The 20,823-nt window shown below is 37.0% G+C and overlaps 1 protein-coding gene across 2 annotated transcripts in view; it reads left to right on the top strand.

Annotated features, from left to right (window-relative positions):
* Positions 1–15,373, top strand: part of NBAS (NBAS subunit of NRZ tethering complex) — a gene marked incomplete at its 5' end in the record, with an annotated part of 190,930 nt that extends 175,557 nt beyond the window's left edge. For both annotated transcript variants that reach the window (XM_082757307.1, XM_082757308.1), the window contains 2 exons: positions 397–525; positions 11,292–15,373. In XM_082757307.1, the coding sequence (XP_082613433.1) occupies positions 397–525; positions 11,292–11,567 (405 nt within the window). In that variant the 3' untranslated portion in view covers positions 11,568–15,373. The remainder of the gene's footprint in view (positions 1–396; positions 526–11,291) is intronic.
* Between the last annotated feature and the right edge of the window lie 5,450 nt (positions 15,374–20,823).

Genomic DNA, 20,823 nt, shown 5'->3' with positions numbered 1-20,823 from the left:
TTTATGATTGTATAATTGAGTTACAGAAGTATCACAGGTGTTTGTTAAACTTCTTTCTGTGCTTTGCAGTATTTCACTAAGCACAAATATATGAGTCCCAGAGAGGGCTGTGATTGCTTTGTTTCTCTTTCAGTGAAACTCTGGGTTCTAATGGTGATTCAGTGCCTCATCTTAATGTAACAAAGACTCAACTTAAAACCCTGTATTCCACTTTTTTTTTTTGTTATAAATTTATCTGTTCAAGTTTCCAAAGACTTATTTCCATCAGGGACTTCATTTGTTTTAGAAGTTAGGTTTTCATTCTTCATTTGACACAGAATTTTCATAAATTTTAGCTTGAGTGATGATGTTAATATCTCCAGAGATCTTGCTGAATGAGTTTACTTTTATTTTCAGTGTATAAAAGAATTATGTTTGTTGCTGCTTAACCAGTCCCTTTTGCTGCCATCCCTGAAACTGCTGGTGGAAAGCAAAGATCAAGATCTTCATGCTGTGGCACTGGAGCAGATAACAACTGTTGCTAAGGTATGAGCAGTTGAATTAATTAGCTTTCAGAGTTTAAGGTAATAAATTAGCTCTTTTATCTTCATATTAGTAAGCAGAGACTATCGAGACCCTTATTATTAGGATTTTCTACAGCTATTGTGTACGCTGAGCAGTAACACAGGGCTTGTAAGATCTTTTCTATATACTTGAGGTGATTAAAACTGACAGCATTTTCTTTAAATTACCTAGTGTGTTATTGTAAGTCAATGTGATGGAAAAGAAACAACCATGTTATATGAAATAGATTGCTATCTCAGTGTATCTATTATTGCACTTTATTATTTTTTTGTAAGTGATAAAAGTACAAATGAGTTAGCATGTCTCTGACAATCTTGGCATTGTTCATGTACACATTGTAAGCTGCTAACATTTTTTGTTTTGTAGAAGGGATGAAATACATATTTGGGGATTTTAGTCGATTCTAAGCATGTTTTTACTTAATACTGCAACAGAGTTTCTGGAAGAAAAAAAGCTAAATAATACCTCTTCTTTGGACAAGAACTGCTATACATTACTATGTATTTTCAATTGTTGTAGAAAGTTATACAATTGTTCCCCTCCTTCCCCCACCCCGGTGAAATGAAAGCTAGTCTTTTAGAAAGAAAAATCAATTGTTTGCATGTTTTGTTTTTTGTTTTTGTTTTTGGTCTCCTGAGAACTGAGGTGGGTTTAAAACTTTTAACTTCTAAATGAACTTCTGTGCATGTACAACCTGAAAGACTTTCTTGGATTTTGTTAGCCATGGTTGTGCAGTACAGCTATCTACTTACTGCAAAAGAGAAGGAATGGCTTTCCTTTCTTGCTGGATAACTGCGTTGAAGGTCCCCATATAATGTTTATTTATTTAGAAAAAACACATCTCCAATATTTTTGAATTCTGTACTGTCTCTTAGGGAGCTCTTAGTTGTATATTGCAATATAAAATAATAATTGAGGTAAAATTTCCAGTATGCTACTTCAAAATAAAACTGCCTTTACAGAAACAGGAATGAAAACTTGTACATGTTTTTAAAATAAGCATCCTCAAAACGCAAAAGCTTTAAAAATGCAATGTGTTGGAATGCAGATTGAAAATGTACCTTTTTTCTGAGATTAAAAGTATGCAAACTTTCCTCCATTTCTGAAGGAACGTTCTCCAGCAGGCTCTGTGTTCCAGTTATATGTGTTGCAACAAGTTTTTAGATTCTCTGGTTACAACAAACAGTGCTGTCCAATCCTGTAGTTTGACACCATCCCCTGTTTCCTAGGAAAGATATGAAAAGAAAAGCAATCCTGCTTTTCCCAGGATTCTACTGTAAGTCTCTCATCCTCTCTTGGTTTTATCTGCTTCTCTTCAGGGGGTCTCCAGAACCTGTCAGAGAAGTAATGAATCTGAAAGTATTGTCTTCATCTCAGATGTTGCTAATTTACCTTCAAAAGTTCTGTTATTGAAACGGATGGAGCACTAGCTTTGTGGAACATAAGTGGACATTTAAAGTGTTTGCAGAGAAGGCAGCAGGGCGTGTTACATGTATTACACATCTGCTTGTATCAAAATGTGAATATTGTAATTAACATCCAGTATGATGTTAATCCAGTATGAATTGGAAGTATTTCCTAGTTGAGGCTGTCGTTCTAAGGAAAGAACCACAGGTTTTTGTGAAGCTGGTCCTATTCCCAGTTCTTTATACAAATGAAACACAACATGTCTGATTTTTCCACAAAAGATACCTTTCTAACCACCAAAGCAGTGGATTATCATTAGCATATTAATAGTTTAATTTTCACACCTACAGTTGTACATTTTGGTCTGCAAAACAATTTTTTTAAACTGTTTTTAAACAAGATGATCTTATAGAAAAGGAGCTGGAGATCAGATATATGCATGCACTTTCTCGTCTATATGTTCTGTTAACCTTTTAAAATTGACTTTTTTGTTAACAGTTGAAAGCTGCTGAGTTAGTGATTAGCTCTCAAACTTCCCAGCAGGAATTTATGTCCGAGTACATTTTATTTAACTACTTTTAAAGCCCAGTGCTGTGCAGTAGCACTTTCTGAATGGCTGCTGATTGTATTGCTATCTTAACTGGCCTTTTCTTTCCAGTGTGCTGTGGCTTTTAATTTTCTACAGTTTGGGTTGATTATATTATATTGAAGTTTTAGAGCCAGGAACCATATTAACTTCTTACTAATATAAAACACTCACTACACCTATGCATTCCTAAAATAATGTTCTTTTTGGCCTTCTTATGTGAGAGGCACTTTGAAAAACTATTCCTATTTTTTCTTCCAAAATCAGTATTAATTTGAGCATATACTTCTACACCAGTGCTCCATAACCTAGAATTTTCAGCGCATTTAGCTTCGGTCTAGTATTTCATCATAAGTTAATGAAAATGTAACTTGATTTCATACCATAAGGCATAGTGTTTAGCCAGTACCTTGAATGTGAGATTCACCACCAGTGTTAGAAAAGCAACTAGCACAGAAGAGTGCCCTGCTGAATTTTAGAGCATGGTGGTTTCTTGGATGGTTTAGAAATTACCTCTTATTCCTTGATTTATATGCATCTCTTATGATTACACTAGTTGGTAGTTTACCAACTAAAAGTGTGTATACTGCTTAGCTATGTCAATGTTTATTCAGTATAATTTTGTATGCATACTTTTTGCTTTTTAGCAACAGTAATAGAATTGTTAATGCTTCTTGTAGAATTTTTAATGAATTTTTCATGGGAAGCCCATTTCTGGTTACATTAAACAGGAAAAGGACAAATAACATCTGGCAAAAGGAAATCATAGCTATTGATTCCGCGACATAGCTTTAAAACAACTCACAGATATGGCTGTGAGAAAAATACAGCACTTGCTTGCTGATACAATGTATTAGTTAGCCATTTGTTGTATGTTGCTGACAGCTTTATGGATGTTTACAGTTAAAAGGATGATGCTGAAGTGCTGATACTAAGAATTGTATAGCTTTTGCCTGTAATAAAACAACCAGGATTTTGTGTAAGCTTTTTTGAAATTGCAGACATCTCTTTTTATTGTGCATCTTCTTATAAACTGCCATTTACCTCTTTTGGATAATAGAAATATCTGGTTTTTCTCTGTGGTGTGTGAAGAATTAAAAAAATGTAAAAAGTTTACTTAAATAAACTTATTATTGCCAGTGGGATTTAGACTTTGCCCTTAAGAATCAGATTATTTTTTTATTTTTGAGAAGGGTTGGCGGTTCACTTGACTATCTTTCATAGATCAAGACTGATGTTTTTACTTCTGACAGAGAAACTAAGTGTTCTGCTACCTGTTGGTAGGTAAAATGGAAGTTGACGTGATCAATAAATACTACTTTAACAGAAAGTAGGACTAGAAAATGTTTTTAGTTAATCTAAAATAATATTTTATTTCAGTTTATATCCTGTATTTTCAATATTGAAGTGCTAAGACTGCCTTTTAAAAAATTAATGTTTGAAATTAATTTCCAGTTATTTCTCCACAGTCTTGTTCCATGTATGGCTGCTCACTTTGTGTGGCTTACCTTTTAAAAGAAACCTTGTAAAATTATGCATTTAAAACCTAACAGTAATGTCTCTGTCCTTCACTTGTCTAGTTGTTTTTAGATCTTGTAATTTTCTTACCCCCTTACTTATTTGTCCTGCAGCCATGCAGACTCCATCCAGGAACAAAATGAAAAGCATTTTTACCTCCACTAGTAGTGTAGAGCTAATACTCAAGCAAATGGCCGGTTCAGTTCTTTTTAGCTGTTATGTTATCAACAGCTCTTATTTTTCCATTAGTATCCATATTTCATAGTGCATGGGTTTGGTAATGCATAAGTTATGGATGACACATTTCCTGTTGCTAGTACCAGACTCTCTAGACATAAAAAATGCTGACAGGGAATTGTCCGGACTCTGACTTGTCCTTTACTGAAGCAGGCAAACCTTCTGTCCTGTTCTTGCTTATCTAAAGTCATCAATGCAGAGAGATTTCTTTCAAATATACTATGTACTATCAAATATAGATACAATATCCATGTAGACTGTAATAGCTACCAGTAGAAATACTGGATACTTACATGAGATGTAGTGTTGGTCCTGGGAGTGGAGTCACATTATTTTTTTCACTCAAATTTTCAGAATCCTCAGTGATTTACTAGTAGAGCTTCTTTAGATGCCTCAAGTTGCTATTCCTAGTATGTCAAAAGAGCTGTCACCTTTGGTAGAGCTGATTTTCACCTACCTGTTTAGCACAAAAGGTTGTTTAAAACATGCAGACTCCCTGCCTCTGCTTGCCCAGGGGAGCTGCTGTCTTGGTGGAGCTGAGGGCCTCGAGCCTGAGCCCATTTGCAGTTGGTAACATCATTTGTGCTGATGGCAAAGCCCCAGGCAGGCACGCTTAAACCTTCCTAATTATACACTGACAACACCAAGTTCAGCGTAAGACACAAACTGACATTGTGATTCAGAAATACTGCAGTCAGCGTAGGGGGTAAATACAGGTTGTACAACTGCTTCTTTTTCAGATCATTTGCCAAGGGTGTTTCAGAAACAGCTTGAATGTGTCCTCCCTAAGAGTCTGGGATGAAGCTCCTCCCGCTCCTGCTGAGGATATGCAGAAAGAAATTAAGACTTGTGGTGAAAGGAGCGCACGTGGTCCTCACTTCTGTGCTTGTTGAGGGCAGCCCTGCTGGGATGTGATTTTTCATGAGCAGATGCAGACTCTTTTATAAATTTTGCATTAAAGAGACATTTGATAAAATGTACAAACCCTGTTTGAAGCAGATTGCTGTAGCACTGCAGTGGCAGAAATGATCAGTGCATCTGTTGCAATCCTCTTTCTATGTGGTCTCTGGCTTCTTAGATATATATGCACCTCTGTAGCTGGGAACTGCATTGATCGTCAGTCTAAAGTGAGCTAGTCATCAGAAGTAGCACTTGAATGCCTATGTCTTTAATGTAGATATCAGCCAATACCTAAATAGGTACCCATGTCAAGGAAAAAAGTCAGGATTTCCTCTCCTTAGCATAAGTATCCCCATTAGTTCTTTTCCCTGTACATATGCACAGTGTATGTGTGGGCATCACACTAAGTCAGCACTGTCAAATCCTACTGAAGGAGAAATGGATATGAAAAAGAGAAACATCTACAATTTAAGCCTTCCAAAAGTAAAAGGTTTTACACTAATGAAAAATTCAGCACCCTCAGCGTGGAAATCTGGATAGATGCAGTGATTTTTCTCCATCACATATACTGTGAGTTTGTCATCGTTGTTGTTTATGGTTTATTCACATGTTCACACAAGATGGAAAGTGGCTGTGAATTCATTTCACAGAAGATACCTGCACCTGCAAGACTTGCTTAAACTGCAGTCAGCTGCATTCCACATCACTGGAATAGTGTTTATGGGGAATTGGCTATAACCTGCTGGAACCAGTGTTTTAAGACTCACTTAGGATCTTGGGATGGTAAGGACATGCGTGTGCAGGCAGATCAGAAGCGATTCATTAATAAGACCCTCCTTTGCTTGCTGTTCAGAAAAAACAAACAAACAAACAAACAAAAAAAACATCTTTTTAATACTAGGGTGCTAGGGTGGCACAGTTGCTTTTTACTAATTGTCTTAACTGAGTTTACTCTCTTGTTTACAAGTCATGTCAAAAGGGTTAGTTTGAAAAAGAAGAGACAGTAAAAAACTTAAGACTCCATGTTTACCATAGGCAAATATTTGGTATGTATGCTAGGTGTACATTCTTGCAGCCAGCGTGTGCCAATCCATAGAACATTTCAAGTATAGTCAAAATGGTTAGCAAACAAAAATAACCTCTAATATTGTTATGAATTTATATGTAAAAATGTAAAATTTTGAAAATCTGAAGTCCATAGAGAATAGTGTCTTGGCTCCAACAGGGGAAATAATTACAAGTCTAATGAAGAATAAGAACAGGGGACATATATATCTTCTTGTTCTGGGTTGCTCTCGCAGCTTCCAGTTATTTTTGGCTGTATGTATTCGTGTACTAAGTAACTGCTAGTAGTTTTCTCTCTCAGTTTTGTCCAGTTTCCCCTTTAAACACGGATGAGCTTTTACATTGTGCAGTATCATTTGCCAAAGAATTCAACAGTGTAATAAAAAGCTATTTTCTTTTATTTACTCTGAATCTGATTCTGTTAGGTTCACTTGATGCTTCATAATTCTTGTTTTATGAGGGAATGTTTAATCAGTCCCCATATACTTTAATGATGCTGATATCTGCTTATACTCTCTAAGGTTCTGCTTTTTTAGGTGGAGGAGTCCTAGATTTTTGAGTTCTTGAGCAAATACCATATTATAAACTCTATAGAGGAAATGGCCTCAAGTTGTGGCAGGGGAGGTTTAGGTTGGAAATCAGAAGACATTTCTTCTCAGGAAGGTTAGTCGGGCATTGGAATGGGTTGCCCAGGGAGGTGGTGGAGTCACTGTCCTTGGGGGTGTTTAAGGAAAGGTTGGACGTGGTGCTTAGGGACATGGTTTAGTGGGTGATATTGGTGGTAGGGGGATGGTTGGACCAGATGGTCTTGAATATCTTTTCCAACCTTAATGATTCTGTGATTCTATAATATATTTTTGCTTTAAAATGTATGTTGTGTCTATATTTTAAAGCAGTGCTTGCATTAATGTTTGTTCTAATTTAAAATAATCTTAAATATAGTTATAGAGTGCATTTATTTTTTTAAATCTTTTTATAGTTTTATCAAAATATGGCTGCTCAATATATAAGCTGTATTAATTGAGATTTTAAAATACACATTGATTCATTGACAGTCTTCGCATAGGTTTGGGTAAGTAATTTCCATGAGCACATTTTTTTATTTAAATACTGGCACGATCCAGAGTTGTAAAAGTGATAAAAACATATAGTCAAGTTTTTGCTGCATATTTTTATACAAATTTCTCATTAAACCTTGGCTTCTCTGCATTCCTCCCACTCCTGTCAGGCACCACTTAGATTTACCAAAGCAGTGCAGAACAGTCAGAGGCCTTGGCCCCAAGAAATGTGTTCAAAGGATCTGATTTAACACAATCATAAAATCGAAGTATGGTGTAGGTTGAAAGGGACCTTAAAGATCATCTAATTCCCGATCCCTGCCATGGGCAGGGACACCTCCCACCAGATCAGGTTGCCCAAAGCCCCATCCAGCCTAGCCTTGAACACCTCCAGGGGTGGGGCATCCACAGCTTCTCTGGGCAACGTGTGCCAGTGCCTCACCACCTCCAAGTGAAGAATTTCTTCCTAATATCTAATCTGAATCTCCACTGCTTTAGTTTATAGTCATTATCCTTGTCCTATCACCACATTCCCTGACAGAATGCCTCTCCTGCTTTTTTGTAGGCTCCCTTTATGTATTGGAAGGTCTCCCTGGAGCCTTCTCTTCTGCAGGCTGAACAACCACAACTCCCTCAGCCTGTCTTGATAGGAGAGGTGCTCCAGCCCTCTGACTGTCCTCTTTGCCCTCCTCTAGACTTGTTCTAGTAGATCCATGACCTCAGAGCCAAACACTCCAGATGGAGTCTCTTGAGAGCAGAATAGAGAGGGAGAATCACCTCCCTCGCTGTGCTGGCCATGCTGCTTTTTATGCAGCTCAGGACATGGCTGGCTTTCTGGGCTGTTGCCTTCTTGTGTTTCCAGTCACCTGGAGACAAATACATTGCAAAGGCTTCCCCTTTCAGACCAGATTTTCAGACAGCCTTGAAGAGTCAGACAATTGTAAATGTTAATCAGTTTAAACCTACTGGACTATTCAATCTTAAGTGTGGGCTTCCAGACACAACCAAAAGTGTTTTGTGTGCTCTTTTGTTGTGTATAAAGGCACAATGATCTTGTTCATGTGTGAATACAGATGCATTGCTCTGCTTCTGTATTGCACGTGGACATCTTTATATTCATATGTAGCTCAGACGATTAATGGCTTTATGCTGAAAAAGATATTAGTTTCAGACTTGTCTCTCTCCAATTTGTAGGTTTTTGGCATACGAAATTGTACTAATCTATAGGACTTTTCATTAACTGAATAATAGCCTAAAAAAAAACCACTAATTCAAATCAGACCTCCCATCTGCCGTTAATCTCATTACTGTAATTATTGTTTGTGGTTTATGTCCATAAAAATAAATACTAAAGCGCTGGGTAAAGTTGCATTCTATGCGCTGATCAAGAATAGAGCATATGGAGCTCAGCAGTGGGGCAGAATACCTCTCCAGCCTCCCATTTCAGAAGAGATGAGGGCTGTTTCGATAATGGCTTATAGCACTGTGTGGTATGCTACACGATGCCAATGCCAGGATTTTTATTGTCTTCACAAGGAAAGCATCTCAGTAATTAACATGGAATAATTTTGAGGAACTTTTAAATAATGAAAGACAGAGTGGGCAACCTGAAGTATGCACAATTCTACATTCTACAATTGTTAGAACCATTCTGACTACTGGGTCTAGAACTCCTGTGCATCATTGCAGTTTAGCTTTGTAAACCATAAGGAGTTTATGTAACTAACCATGAAAATGCTGAAGACTTGGAGAAAATTGTTTAAGATTTCAGCCGTGATAAAGCCATTCTGTTTTTCTGGAAAACTTCTGAAGTTTGAAAGGAAGTAAAAATTATAAACTAAAAGGAATAATCATGTATTAATGGTAAATTAAAGGTGATAAATGCTTGTTGGGAGAATAGCCTCATCTGGCATCCTTTATTTGAGGCTTTGTGCTTGATTAAGTATAGTATCTTTTCATGCTATGATATTTCATATGTTGTCTTTTTCCTTTTTTAATTATATTTAATGTTGTGTAGAGTGAGTCTTTTCCAAAACTGAGCAACAAATCATTTTGTTTCTTATCACATATATGCTTTCAGTCATCATGCTTTCTCTTTTGCAGAAGAGAAACATATATTCATTAGTCTAAAATTATTTAGATACAATAAAGGCCTTTCTTCTAAAAGCATTTGTCATTACTTCAAAAGAAGTTCTTCTGAAGTTAGGGGCAGATTTCTCATTCTCAGGTTCAGATCCGCTTTCGTACAAGGAGCTACCTGATAGTTTCTTATGAACACTGTTCCTCCATATGCAAATGTAATATTGATTCCTCTAAATAAGTGCCAAAACTTGGGATTGCCAATCATTCAAGGGAAAGTTACATACCTGTTCTGACTTATGCCTTAAGGATCCTGTTTCTTTGACTACGTGTACAGGGAAACTGGAGAGAGTAGTTTCCCACATTAGACAGTCCATGTTAACTGGTGTGCGTGATCTCTCACAGTGTATGCGTCTGAGTAAGAAAGATATTTACCAGGAAGTTTGGTTTTCTGGACTGGTAGATCATAGTGATGTTTAATCTTCCTAATAAATAAATACTGCAAAATGTACTGTAAATTGATAGTTACATCTCACTGAGCAGCGGTAGTGAAAACTTCACGGAAGCGAGAACTGGGTTATAAGCAAGAAGTGCCTGTTACAATGTGCTCGTGGTAAAGGAGGGGGCAAGGTTTGCATGCTGTCTGTTACACATGAACAAGAGGAAGCAAAGCTCTGTGCTGTTTTAGCTTGCACTGAAACAGAGGCAAGGAAACTTTACATGTCTGAAGGCAAGGAAACTTTACATGTCTGAAAAGTATCAGGATTAAGTGCTTTGTGATGCTAATTAGATCGAAAATTGCTTGAATTCAACCGTCAAATGTTAGTGTTGTGTCCTGTGGTAAGTCAACAGTTGTTGCTGAATTGGTCTTCAAGTAGTACCAAATCACAGGATTTTTATTACATGCTGGTATGTTAGTATGAGACATGTAAGACAATACATCATTGTTATAGAAAATGAAACAATGGCTAGACAGACAGACTTCTTTAAAACTGAAGAGTTGCTTTGTAAATATAGGGATTTAATTATTTTATTTGTAAGTTGATAGGATGCAGTCACGTTGACTATTGTCCACCACTTCTTTAGTCCTTTTTGTGTTACATGTATTGTTCTATTGCACTTCTTGAAGTGATATGACACCTAAGCTGATTAAAACACTACATTTCAAGAAACCTAGAAAAGACTTATATAGGACTTCCAAAATAAAGTGAAGTAGAATTTAATGTTTTCTGCAGTGTTATTTGTAAAACAATAGACCAGATTTTCAAGAGAATATGTGCTCTCATGTATCAAATAGCCTCTTTTTTTTTCTGAGACATCTAGGGTGTCTCACAGAAATAGCAACTGTGTGCACCAAATCTTTTTAAAAATACATTGTATTCTGAAAATCTAGACCTTGTTGTGAGTGCTGAAACTCTGGAAAATATGTTTGAGTCTGAGAATGTCGTCAGTATGGAATGTAATATAGTATATTAATGAAAATGACCAAAATGTAACGTATTCTGCTCTGACCTTCCTCAGGGTGTCCTTTTTAATATGGAGGTAGGTGGCGTGGTCCATTCAGCACTGGGGACTAAGAGCCTATGAAAACTCAATAAACCTTTTCATATAATTCTAGCTCCGTTACTAAATATTCTTATCCCTTAACTTCATGCAGGTCAAGTATATATACTAAAGCAATAGAGACTGCTAAAGATGCATCTTTACATATTCTGAAATATAGCAAGTATGTATTACTGTTATTAATCCATTCAAAGTACTCTATCATCTTGCTTTCAAGGTCACACTGTGCAGATAGAGCAGTCATGGCATGTTCTGGTTGATGGATGTATTGGGTAATTCATTTTTAATTACTATGGATTTTTCATTCTTCGTAGGTTGATGATTCCAGTTGTGATGCTGAACTACTTTCCTTGCTCCTCAATGCCAAGTTAGTGGTAAAGTGCATATCTACTGCCTTCTACCCTCACCTTATTGACCACTTGCTGGCTAACCAGGAAGAAGGAGGCTGGGATGTAGAGGAAGTAGCAAAACAACTTAAAGAAGCAGGGTTCAGTGCAGAGGCAGGGTCTCTCTTGATGTCTCACCGAGGAACTCATCCTGCACTCAGGACTTTTGCTACTGCTCTCCAGGCTATTCAGCATTGGATCTAAAAACGTTGGATTTATAGATTTCTCTGCCTTTCTTCTGGAGATATCTACAAAAGGGAGAATTTGTTGTTCCAGTAAAGTAACAAAGTTAGCTATCATTGCCTACATTTTGCAGAAAGTTCAAACAGCACACTAACGGTGGATTCCTATATACTTGTAATGTTTAAAAAAATATATTGGTGTAGACAGTGTAATTTTGTTACATACTAGCAAAACATTGCATACGATTAAAGTTTTCATAAAGGAGAAGAATGTTAAATGATTACACTGACATGTAAATGAAATGTTAATAATCTGACAGGTTATATACAATTTGTCTTAATTTCTGTAAGTAATTTACTTTTTGTCATAATGTAAAACTAATGTAAAAATACAAAGATATATGGAGCAAAAAATCAGAATGAAAATTAATTTCTGAGAATTTCAAAACCTTAAAATTTAGTATTGTGCAATGTTGTTGCCACAGCTTTTGTTTGCAATAAGTAAAATATTTTGCATTTATCGTCTCTCTTTTTCTCCTTCTTTTAGATAGCTAAATATTTTCTTTACCCACTTTTTCTGAAATTCCTTTCTCTTCTTAGTGATGTTTATTCATATGAACAAGCAGAAATTTTTTATGCTTGTGGACTGTCTTAGTTTTAGAAGTATTTTTCTCTACAATTAGGAAGCCCCATCTCAAATTTTCAATGTTTATTTATACCTATTATGAATGCACTTTTCAAATATTTCCAAGACATGACAATTTCCAAATGCCTTTCTATCTTAGTGAGTCAAAGGATTTCTGATTTGTTTTCTGCGTTTTTTTTATCAAGGGCATTGTCTGTTTATTACATTGTCTGTACTATAAGAAGGTTTTGAAGTTCCATGTGTTAATAGAAATTTCTTGTTAAAATGAATCTGTAAATCTTTAATTTTGTGCTCAGATCTAATTTTGATGTAATAATGCACAGAAACTTTAAACACTGTAGGATCATAGTATAACACGTTGGAAGTGATATCCAGGGTTTCGACCTCCTCATTGAAAGAGTGTTAGTTTAATGTCAGAGCAGATCGCTCAGGGCTTTATTCAATCAAGTCTAAAAACCTCTAAGGGTGGAAACTGTGCAACTCTGTCCCAGGCAGGCTGTGTCCCCATGTTGAAAAGCTTTTTACATAATACCTTCTTGTTTAAAACTGTCTTGTTTCAGTACCTGCAAGTTGTCTCTCCTTCTCCCACCATGCATGTTGTGAAAAGCGTGGCTCCACTGGCTGGATAGCCTTCTTGTAGGTATTCAAATGCCACTATGGGGTCCTCCACAGTCTTCTCCTCTAAAAGCAAAACAAAATTCAAAAGAAGAACTGGAAAAAAAACAAAAAAACAAACAAACAAACAAACAAAAAAACAAATAAATCACCTTTTAGTGCAGTGATTTCAGTTCATAGCTGACTTAAGTGGATGTACTACACCTGGACTACAGACACTAGTGATGAATTCAGTTAATACTTGTAGTAGTCCAAATTCAGTGTAGGTGTAAAGTGCCAGTATATTTTACTGTTTCCAAGCCTAGCTCAGGTCCAAGCCTTCACAGGACATGACGACAAGTGCTGAGAGTTCAAGCCAGCAGAGGGATCTCAGAACTGAAATTTGAGCATTATGGCCAATGCCCAGCTGCCTGGTGCTGCCTGGGTCTCAGGCAGGACTGAGTTAATCTCCTCCAGTGCTGGCCAGGGCTGATATTCAGCTAATGACCTGGGTGTCTCTATACTCAGTGCTATGTAAAGATTTAAATCCTGGCAAATAGGACTGTAGTAATCTGCAAAGGGAGCTCAGGGTCAGGTTGCCACCCTGCTAATAAATAATCTCTCTTGGGTTCCAGAACACTCTACAGGAGTTTAAGCAAATCCTAATGGTAATAGAAGGAGCCAGTTCAGGTATGGATTCTGAACTTTCAGATTTTTAGAGTAGCCAGGCCCTTCATTGTGCAATGCAGTAATGAGCTGACTATACTGAGAAGTTTCTAAATCTGTTTTTCCTAAATCACAGAATTTCTAGGTTGGAAGAGACCTCAAGATCATCGAGTCCAACCTCTGACCTAACGCTAGCAGTCCCCACTAAACCACATCCCTAAGCTCTACATCATAGGTTGACGTTAAATGTCAGCTTGAATCATAAAGAAAGGAGAGGAGTGGGTTAAGAGCTTTAAGTAACTGTTTTGTAACAAATTTATATTACTGAGTTCTCTCCTAGGCTTCAGGATTTAGTAATGGATGATTATATATTTGTGGAACCACAACCAACACTTATTAGCATCATCTTTGACTTGGGATCTGTATTATTGCATCAGCTTGAACAGCCTGTGAAAATCGCTCAGATGTTTGCCTTGGCACCTTACTTTAGCATTCCTAATGAGATATTTAATAGTGCTTTAATTCTTGAGATTGTTAACTTTTTTTGTACTTGCAGTTCACAGCTGTCCTTCAGTGTTTTAAGGAAGGTTATCTCATCCATGTACCATATATATATTAAATTCAAATGTATATAATTCAGGTATGTTGCTTTAATTTTGTTCTCTTATACTAACAGTCCCAAGAGCCTCAAAATAGCCCAGCAAAGTATATTGGAATTGCAGAGAAAAGAAAGGAAAAACTTAAAAAATGAAATGTAACTGGAAATCAGCAGATGCAGATAAACTGCAAGACATACCTCCAGCAAGAAAACCTTGAATTATTCCACAGAAGATATTTCTATATTTAATGATGTTTTCTTTTTTGGTCTGTTTTGTTTTCAGGTTAGTTGGTAAGTTTGTAGCTGGATTTTCTGACTATTCTCTTTCAGGATCATGAAAAGTTAGTGTTTAGTGTCACTTCAGAGCTGAGCTGTAGATAAAGCTCTAATGAGTGTTATTGATCTTCTGTCTGTGTTCTGTTTTGCTGGTGTTAAAAAACCATGATAAATGTTTTCCTTCTAACCAGAGCTACCCCTGATTTATTCTGTATTCAAAACTTGCATCAGTAATGAACAATTTTAGTATATACATCCAAAACTGATTAGCCCATATTAGTATATCTTCCAAAGTAAAATAGAAATTAAAAAATAGATGAAAGAAGAGGCACATAACAAGGATATGTGTATCCCAGTGCTAGCTTTTTGTATCTTCTGGATGATAGTGATAGAGCAAATGTTTTACATTTGACGCTCTGGGAGTGACCAAGATACACTAGCAAGTGCTGTTGTATTTGGGAGATTTTTCTTCTCTTTTAGTTAAGAAAATCACCTTGGCATTATTAGTAGTATTTAACACAAAGTAAAACCAACACAACACAAAAGAGTTGAACTGGCATTTGAGAGTCAGTTTTATTTTGTAATTTTTGTTTATTTGTTTTTGTGCAAATATAAACTTGGAGATGCATATACTGACAGAAGTACATGAATAAAGAGTTCGGTTGTATCTCTAGGAGCAATGCTTTCTAGGGCAATTAATCCTTTTTTGCCTGAAAAGCACTGATAGTGCTTGCATCTTCAAGGAGCTTTTTTCTGCCTGGTAGGTGCTCGAAAGCAGGCAAATCCATAATCTTCCTTGTGGATAAGCAGAACTAGATTCAAGAGATTCAAGAAGAAAGATCACAGTTCACAATTTCTTTCTCCACTGGAAGCCGTAAGTGGAGCCAGTATGTCACTGCAACCAGCTACAGAGGGGTCACTTCTGTATTCATAAACAACAGTGCAATTCAGTGGCCAGGGTGGCCACATTTGATTCATTTAGTTTCCTTGTATAGTGATCCCTTCTGTGATTTATTGTTTTTGGCGTTTTGCACTGTGAAAAGATGTTGAGAGGATGGCCATAGAATATGGATACCTTCATCACAAAGGGTAAAACTGCAATTGAAAAACATGGTCATTTTTCAAGCTTGCTTTATTTATCTCTACTTTCCCTTTGAAACACAGCAATCTGGGTAAGTACACTGTGCAAGGTCAAGTTTCACAAAGGGGCATGCAGTTAACTATTACAACAAAACAGGGCTCTAGGTGACACCTTGGGCCATTTGTTTATGGGAATGAAGGCAGGTTTCTGCCCTGCGAGGTCTCCCAAAGAATGTGGGAATGTGTTGCTTTTGCAGAAGCACAGGATGAAGCTCATAGGAAATTAAGGTTTTGCCTGCTTTCACCTGTCAGTGGGTAGGACCTGAGCAAGAAGACTCTAGCTGGAGAACACATCAGGAGCAGGGCAACATCCGTGGGTCCATGACAGTTGAAGGAAGTGGAAATGGGAGTCAAGGCAAGGATTTTGCTAGGGTTACGTTTCACTGCAAAACACAGCAAGTAACATCTACCAGCTTACTGGTTTATCATACTTACTGATGATAGATTCTGAAAGAAGGGAATGAACACAAAACTAGAAGTTTTGTCTTTAAAAACAGATTTATTATTGCATCATTGCCCACCATGTGTGTCACACTTGCTGCTTAAAGATTTTCAGGTTCCTATGTTCTCGCATTTTTAAGAGAGAGTTTTAGTAAAGCCCTGAGGCTTGTCTCATTTCCATGGTGGTATGGCTTTTTTTTTTTTTTTTTTTTTTTTTTCCCCAAAACTGTCTCTCGATCTCTACACTCAACTTGTTATAAACCTCTCTAGTGGAAGAGCCACCTCCTTTTATACGCTTTCATTTGTTTCAAACGATGCCTCAAAAAATTAAAAAAGAAAAAAAAAAAAAGTGAAAAACCAAATGGCTCTTCACCCTGTTTTTATAGACTTCCGACATACTCAGTTATGTCTTTTCCAGTGTAGTGAGTCCTAGTGTACTTAACTCATTTCTATATGCCCTTTGGTCTACCTCTTCATTTCTGTATCATTTTTATATTCGGTATGTATATATATTAAATGTTACAGACACTCCAAAGTTTCATACATTGGCATAAAAATGTTTTTCAGTCTGATTATTTGACTATTACTGAACACCTGAGGTAGAGTTCGCATAGGATTGTTCGTTATGACCCTGAGCTCTCATTCTACAGTCGTCTGAGATTATATGTTTTTACAGCTTATTTATTTTATTTTATTTCACTGTATTTTATTTATTTTTTTTCTTGTGTACATTATCCTGCAGTTACAAACTGGGGACTGTTTACCAGTTTATCACCCAACCAGCAGGTTTCATAAAGACTTTCAACAGGTTTTCGTCCAGTTGTCATTATTCCTCAAAAGCATGTCTCCATCAGCACACTTTGACACCTTTACTATTAGCCCCCTTCTGTAGACACAAAATAGTAAACCTGATTCTCTTCAACAACTGTCTGTATTTGAAAGCAGCTGCCTCATTTTGCTGAAGATGAGGCATGTGTATAAAAGCAGGAATGGAGATGAAGGTCCTATCAATGGCCAGAGGCAGGCTCTTTTGGCTTGGTTAAATGGCTCCATTCTCCACAAGAGCTCACTTCCCTAAACTTTCATGTGCCTGTCCTTGGTGGTTCTGTTGCCCTTGGTGAAGATGCAGTGCAGTGTTTCCATTCAATGAGCTGGCAGAGCCGGAAGCCTATAGCAACATAGCTGCTGGGCCTCATCTTTTCTTAGAGCTCAGTAGAGTTGTTTTTCTTATCTACAACTAGTATCTTCAGTAGGTAATTAAAACAGCAAAGAACTCATAGGAAAAAATCCTTCTCTAAATCTCTCTGACTACTGTGACCTTCAGAAACATGAAAATCCTATTTACTTTGATTTCTTCTTATAGTGATAAATTTTATCTGTCTTCTTTCTTCACTAGCTTTGCAATCAGCTAACAAAGAGGATGGCTTGGTCCTCATGCTAATGACTGTGCTATTTTTCCTTATTGACTGAACCTTCTTAGGATACACTAAGCTGTGCAAATAGAAGATAAACTCTGAGGTATGTCCAACTCAGTCACATATCCGACATATCCAACAACTTGGTCAGCATTTCTACCTAAAATGAGTCTGTATGTACTTCCTGAAGCTACCTGACAGTGGGTGGCAGAGACCGTAACAGCTTTCCTGGTGCACATCTACTTCATCACCAAACACCTCTTCCTTTATCACTTATCAATAGCAGATACATGACAGTGATTTTTATGATTATTATTTTTAATGTACAATCAATTTATATGTAGTTGTTACTGAAATAGCCTTAGAAGCAGAAATACCTGTTTCAGTCATTGGTCATAATGCCTAGTTCCAGCAAAGCTGAGTATTGAGCCGATTCATTCTTCTGAAGAGACAAAATGCCAAAATGTTCCTTGGCCGTAGTTGGTATAAGCCAGGTTCTTTCCTCAAAACAGAGATAATAATAATAAAAAAATATTAGTCCTGGTGCACTGTTTATGAGGAAAAAGAAGGAAATGATTAGTGGCAATACCTGAGTTATTAGCAGTGAAAGTAAGTATGTATAAACCTTAGCATAAAAAATGTGATTACATCAAAACTGCATTGTCCGCTTCCCTTGTATTCCTCTCCCTCTGAAATCAGCATCTTCTGCCAGGCTGTGCTGATACCATGGCACTGGATGTTCTCCTGGCCCACCCTCGCTTACGAGGCGCAGTAGCAGTGCAACCAGCTTCACACAAGCTCTGATTTATAGCCCAACACCATTTGCAACCCAGATACAGAAAACTGCTTGGCAGTCTCTTTCTGCAAGAGTCTTTATCTGCATAATGTGCATGTAAAATATTTATTCTAATGAGCAAAGCAGATGTATGCTGTTTAAAAATAAAAAGTAATGCTTGAAAACAAATAAGCAGAAGGAGTTTAGTCTAAATGGGAGAACAATACAGAACGCAAACTGCGCATGAAACCGGGGGGTGATTTTAATTAATCTGGTAGTACCATCTGCGCTGGTTCTGGCAGCAGAGGAAACAAGGCACAACAATATCTGAATGCAGCTTTCAACAGAATGCTTTGATATATAGGCAGTATCCCGTGTAATTGTCAAAAGGGACTGGGACTGCAGTTTAAGGCACAATTCTGCAAGTGATGATGAGACTGGTTCCATTCATTTAAGTGCTTAATGGATGTTTGTCACAGTGCTGTTTTAAATGTTATTCCTAATAAAGACATTCTAGAGAAAAGTGAAGGAAAACCTAACCTAGGCCAATTTGGACTTTGGAGCTATAATCGCTGCAGCTGTTCCTTAGCAAAACCATCCCTTTTTAAGATGCATTTTGTCTGTCTTTGGCAATTTCTTTAACTGTTGGACATAAGTGCCAAAAAACACTAAGAGTGATCATGAGAGATGACTTCATGCATGAAGTAAGGTCCAGTTTGAGATGGCTGAAGATTCGAGATGGCTGAATATTTAAGTATTGTGTTGTTGTTAGATTCATATCCAGGCATAACCTGCATCCCTTCAATGACTTGGTAGATCTCCAGAGGGAGGAAACTCCCAAGTAAATATTTAAATTTTTTGTTTAGATCTCTATTGTTCATAATGATGGAAGAATGACCACACCAAGCAGATGACACTCTAGCTGTGGGATTTTCTAAAATGCTATATTTAACACATGTAATTCAGGAGTTTGAAAAGTTTGGTCTGGAGAGGAATTAGAGTAGTATCCTGTTTATGGAGAAGAGCAATTCATGTAAAAGAATTAAAGGACCTGTAAGTCACCAACTGTTTAATTACAGCTCTACAAATAAGCTGTTGATTCCTTCAGATACTTTGACATGTAGAGGGCAGTACTTATTACAGCAGTAGTCTTTGGAGGCCCCAGTAAAGACGCAAACTGGGAAGCACTGTACCTGTGTGACCCTGCAACATAATTTTAACACTGTGTTAAAGATAATGTGTTCAGAGAAAGTAATGAGCACAACACAGTAACATATGCATCATATTTGCATAAATTCTGCCCAACGTTTGTCTGGCCTTACCAATGTGTACCATACCAAGTTGAAGATGTCCTTTTAATTTTGTTTGTCAAATTGGATTTCGTTCTTTCACCACTTTTAGCTAATGATTCTTTGCTCAGACAAAAGATTGGTATTATGTGCCAATTAGCAGGGGAAAATACTACAGGCTAGGAAGGGCAGACTACATCTGATTAAATGTCAGTGTTCTCCTTATGTCCTGAATCTGAGCAATCTGACTCTTTCATCCAAAGGAAATGGAGGCTTTATCACTGTTAGCCTTAAGCAGGTATCTATGCATAGATATTTAGCTTTGGCTTTCTCAATATCTTCCTGGAGGGGATGTGGAAAACATGGTATTTCTTAAGATTTTGGTAAATGTCAATCAATGTTTTATTTGGCACTGATTTTTACCTTTGGTATTTTGGTGTTTCACTCTGCTCTCCTGATCTGGCCAAAAGAGTAGGGAAGAAACAACAACAACAACAACAAAACACAACACAAACAAAAAAAAACAAACAAACAAACAAAAACAGGGAGAGACTTATCTCTGAATCATGAGAGTAGTTTGCAGAGGTCCATCAGTCCTGTCTGAAGCCAGAAAGAGTAGTTCCATTTTTTTCTTCTTCTTAACATTCTGTAATCATATTTATACATAAAATTGGTAGCATTGGATAAAAGAAGGCTAAAGAAAAATAACTTTTGCATTTAGCACTTTTCTAACTTCAGGAACTTTTAAAGACAACATGTTTACATCTAATTCCATGAAAGGCTAATAAAATACAATTTAGTTGCCCACACGAGGCCTCTAAAAATAACTGGTGTTTGTGATAACTTCTTCATACTGCAAGATCCTGCTTTAAATGTGATGAGCATTATTCACTTAGAAAGTTGGTTGTTTTTTTTTTTCTGTACTCTTAAGTAAAAATGTCACAGATATAAGGAAAGAGATTACAGGTCTTGCTTGTGCCAATGTTTTGGCACAGTTTTGGTTTTATTGTAGAATAATGCCTCTGAAGACTGAAAGGATCTTATATACCCAGAGCTGCAGCTCAACCTGTTAAATTTCAGATCTGAAGTACAAGAATCACTTTCCAAAGTTCATTCAGATGTTCGCTGATCTCAGTGTATCCAACATCTTTTGGAAAAGGCTCAAGGTCCGGAGGATTATTAACAGTGGAATGAAACAGCAGACAGAATCAACTCCCACTGTTAAATCCTCTTCTATTGCTGTGATTGCACTGACAATATTCTGCATCCTTCTTGTCACTTTTTCATGCCATTTTATGGTATACGATTTTTAGCAAGGGTTTAAATGCTGTTCTATGCAGTTGGGAGAGGCCTTTGACAGCATGGAGTAAATTCTTCCTCGTTCCTAATAACACTCTGATCTATTGTCCTATAGATCATAGAGAATACGAATTGGTAC

This window comes from Aythya marila (genome assembly GCF_965140915.1).
Source record: "Aythya marila genome assembly, chromosome: 3".
Lineage (NCBI taxonomy): Eukaryota > Metazoa > Chordata > Aves > Anseriformes > Anatidae > Aythya > Aythya marila.
Note: the sequence above shows the minus strand (reverse complement) of the source record. Positions and strands in the feature narration are given on the sequence as shown.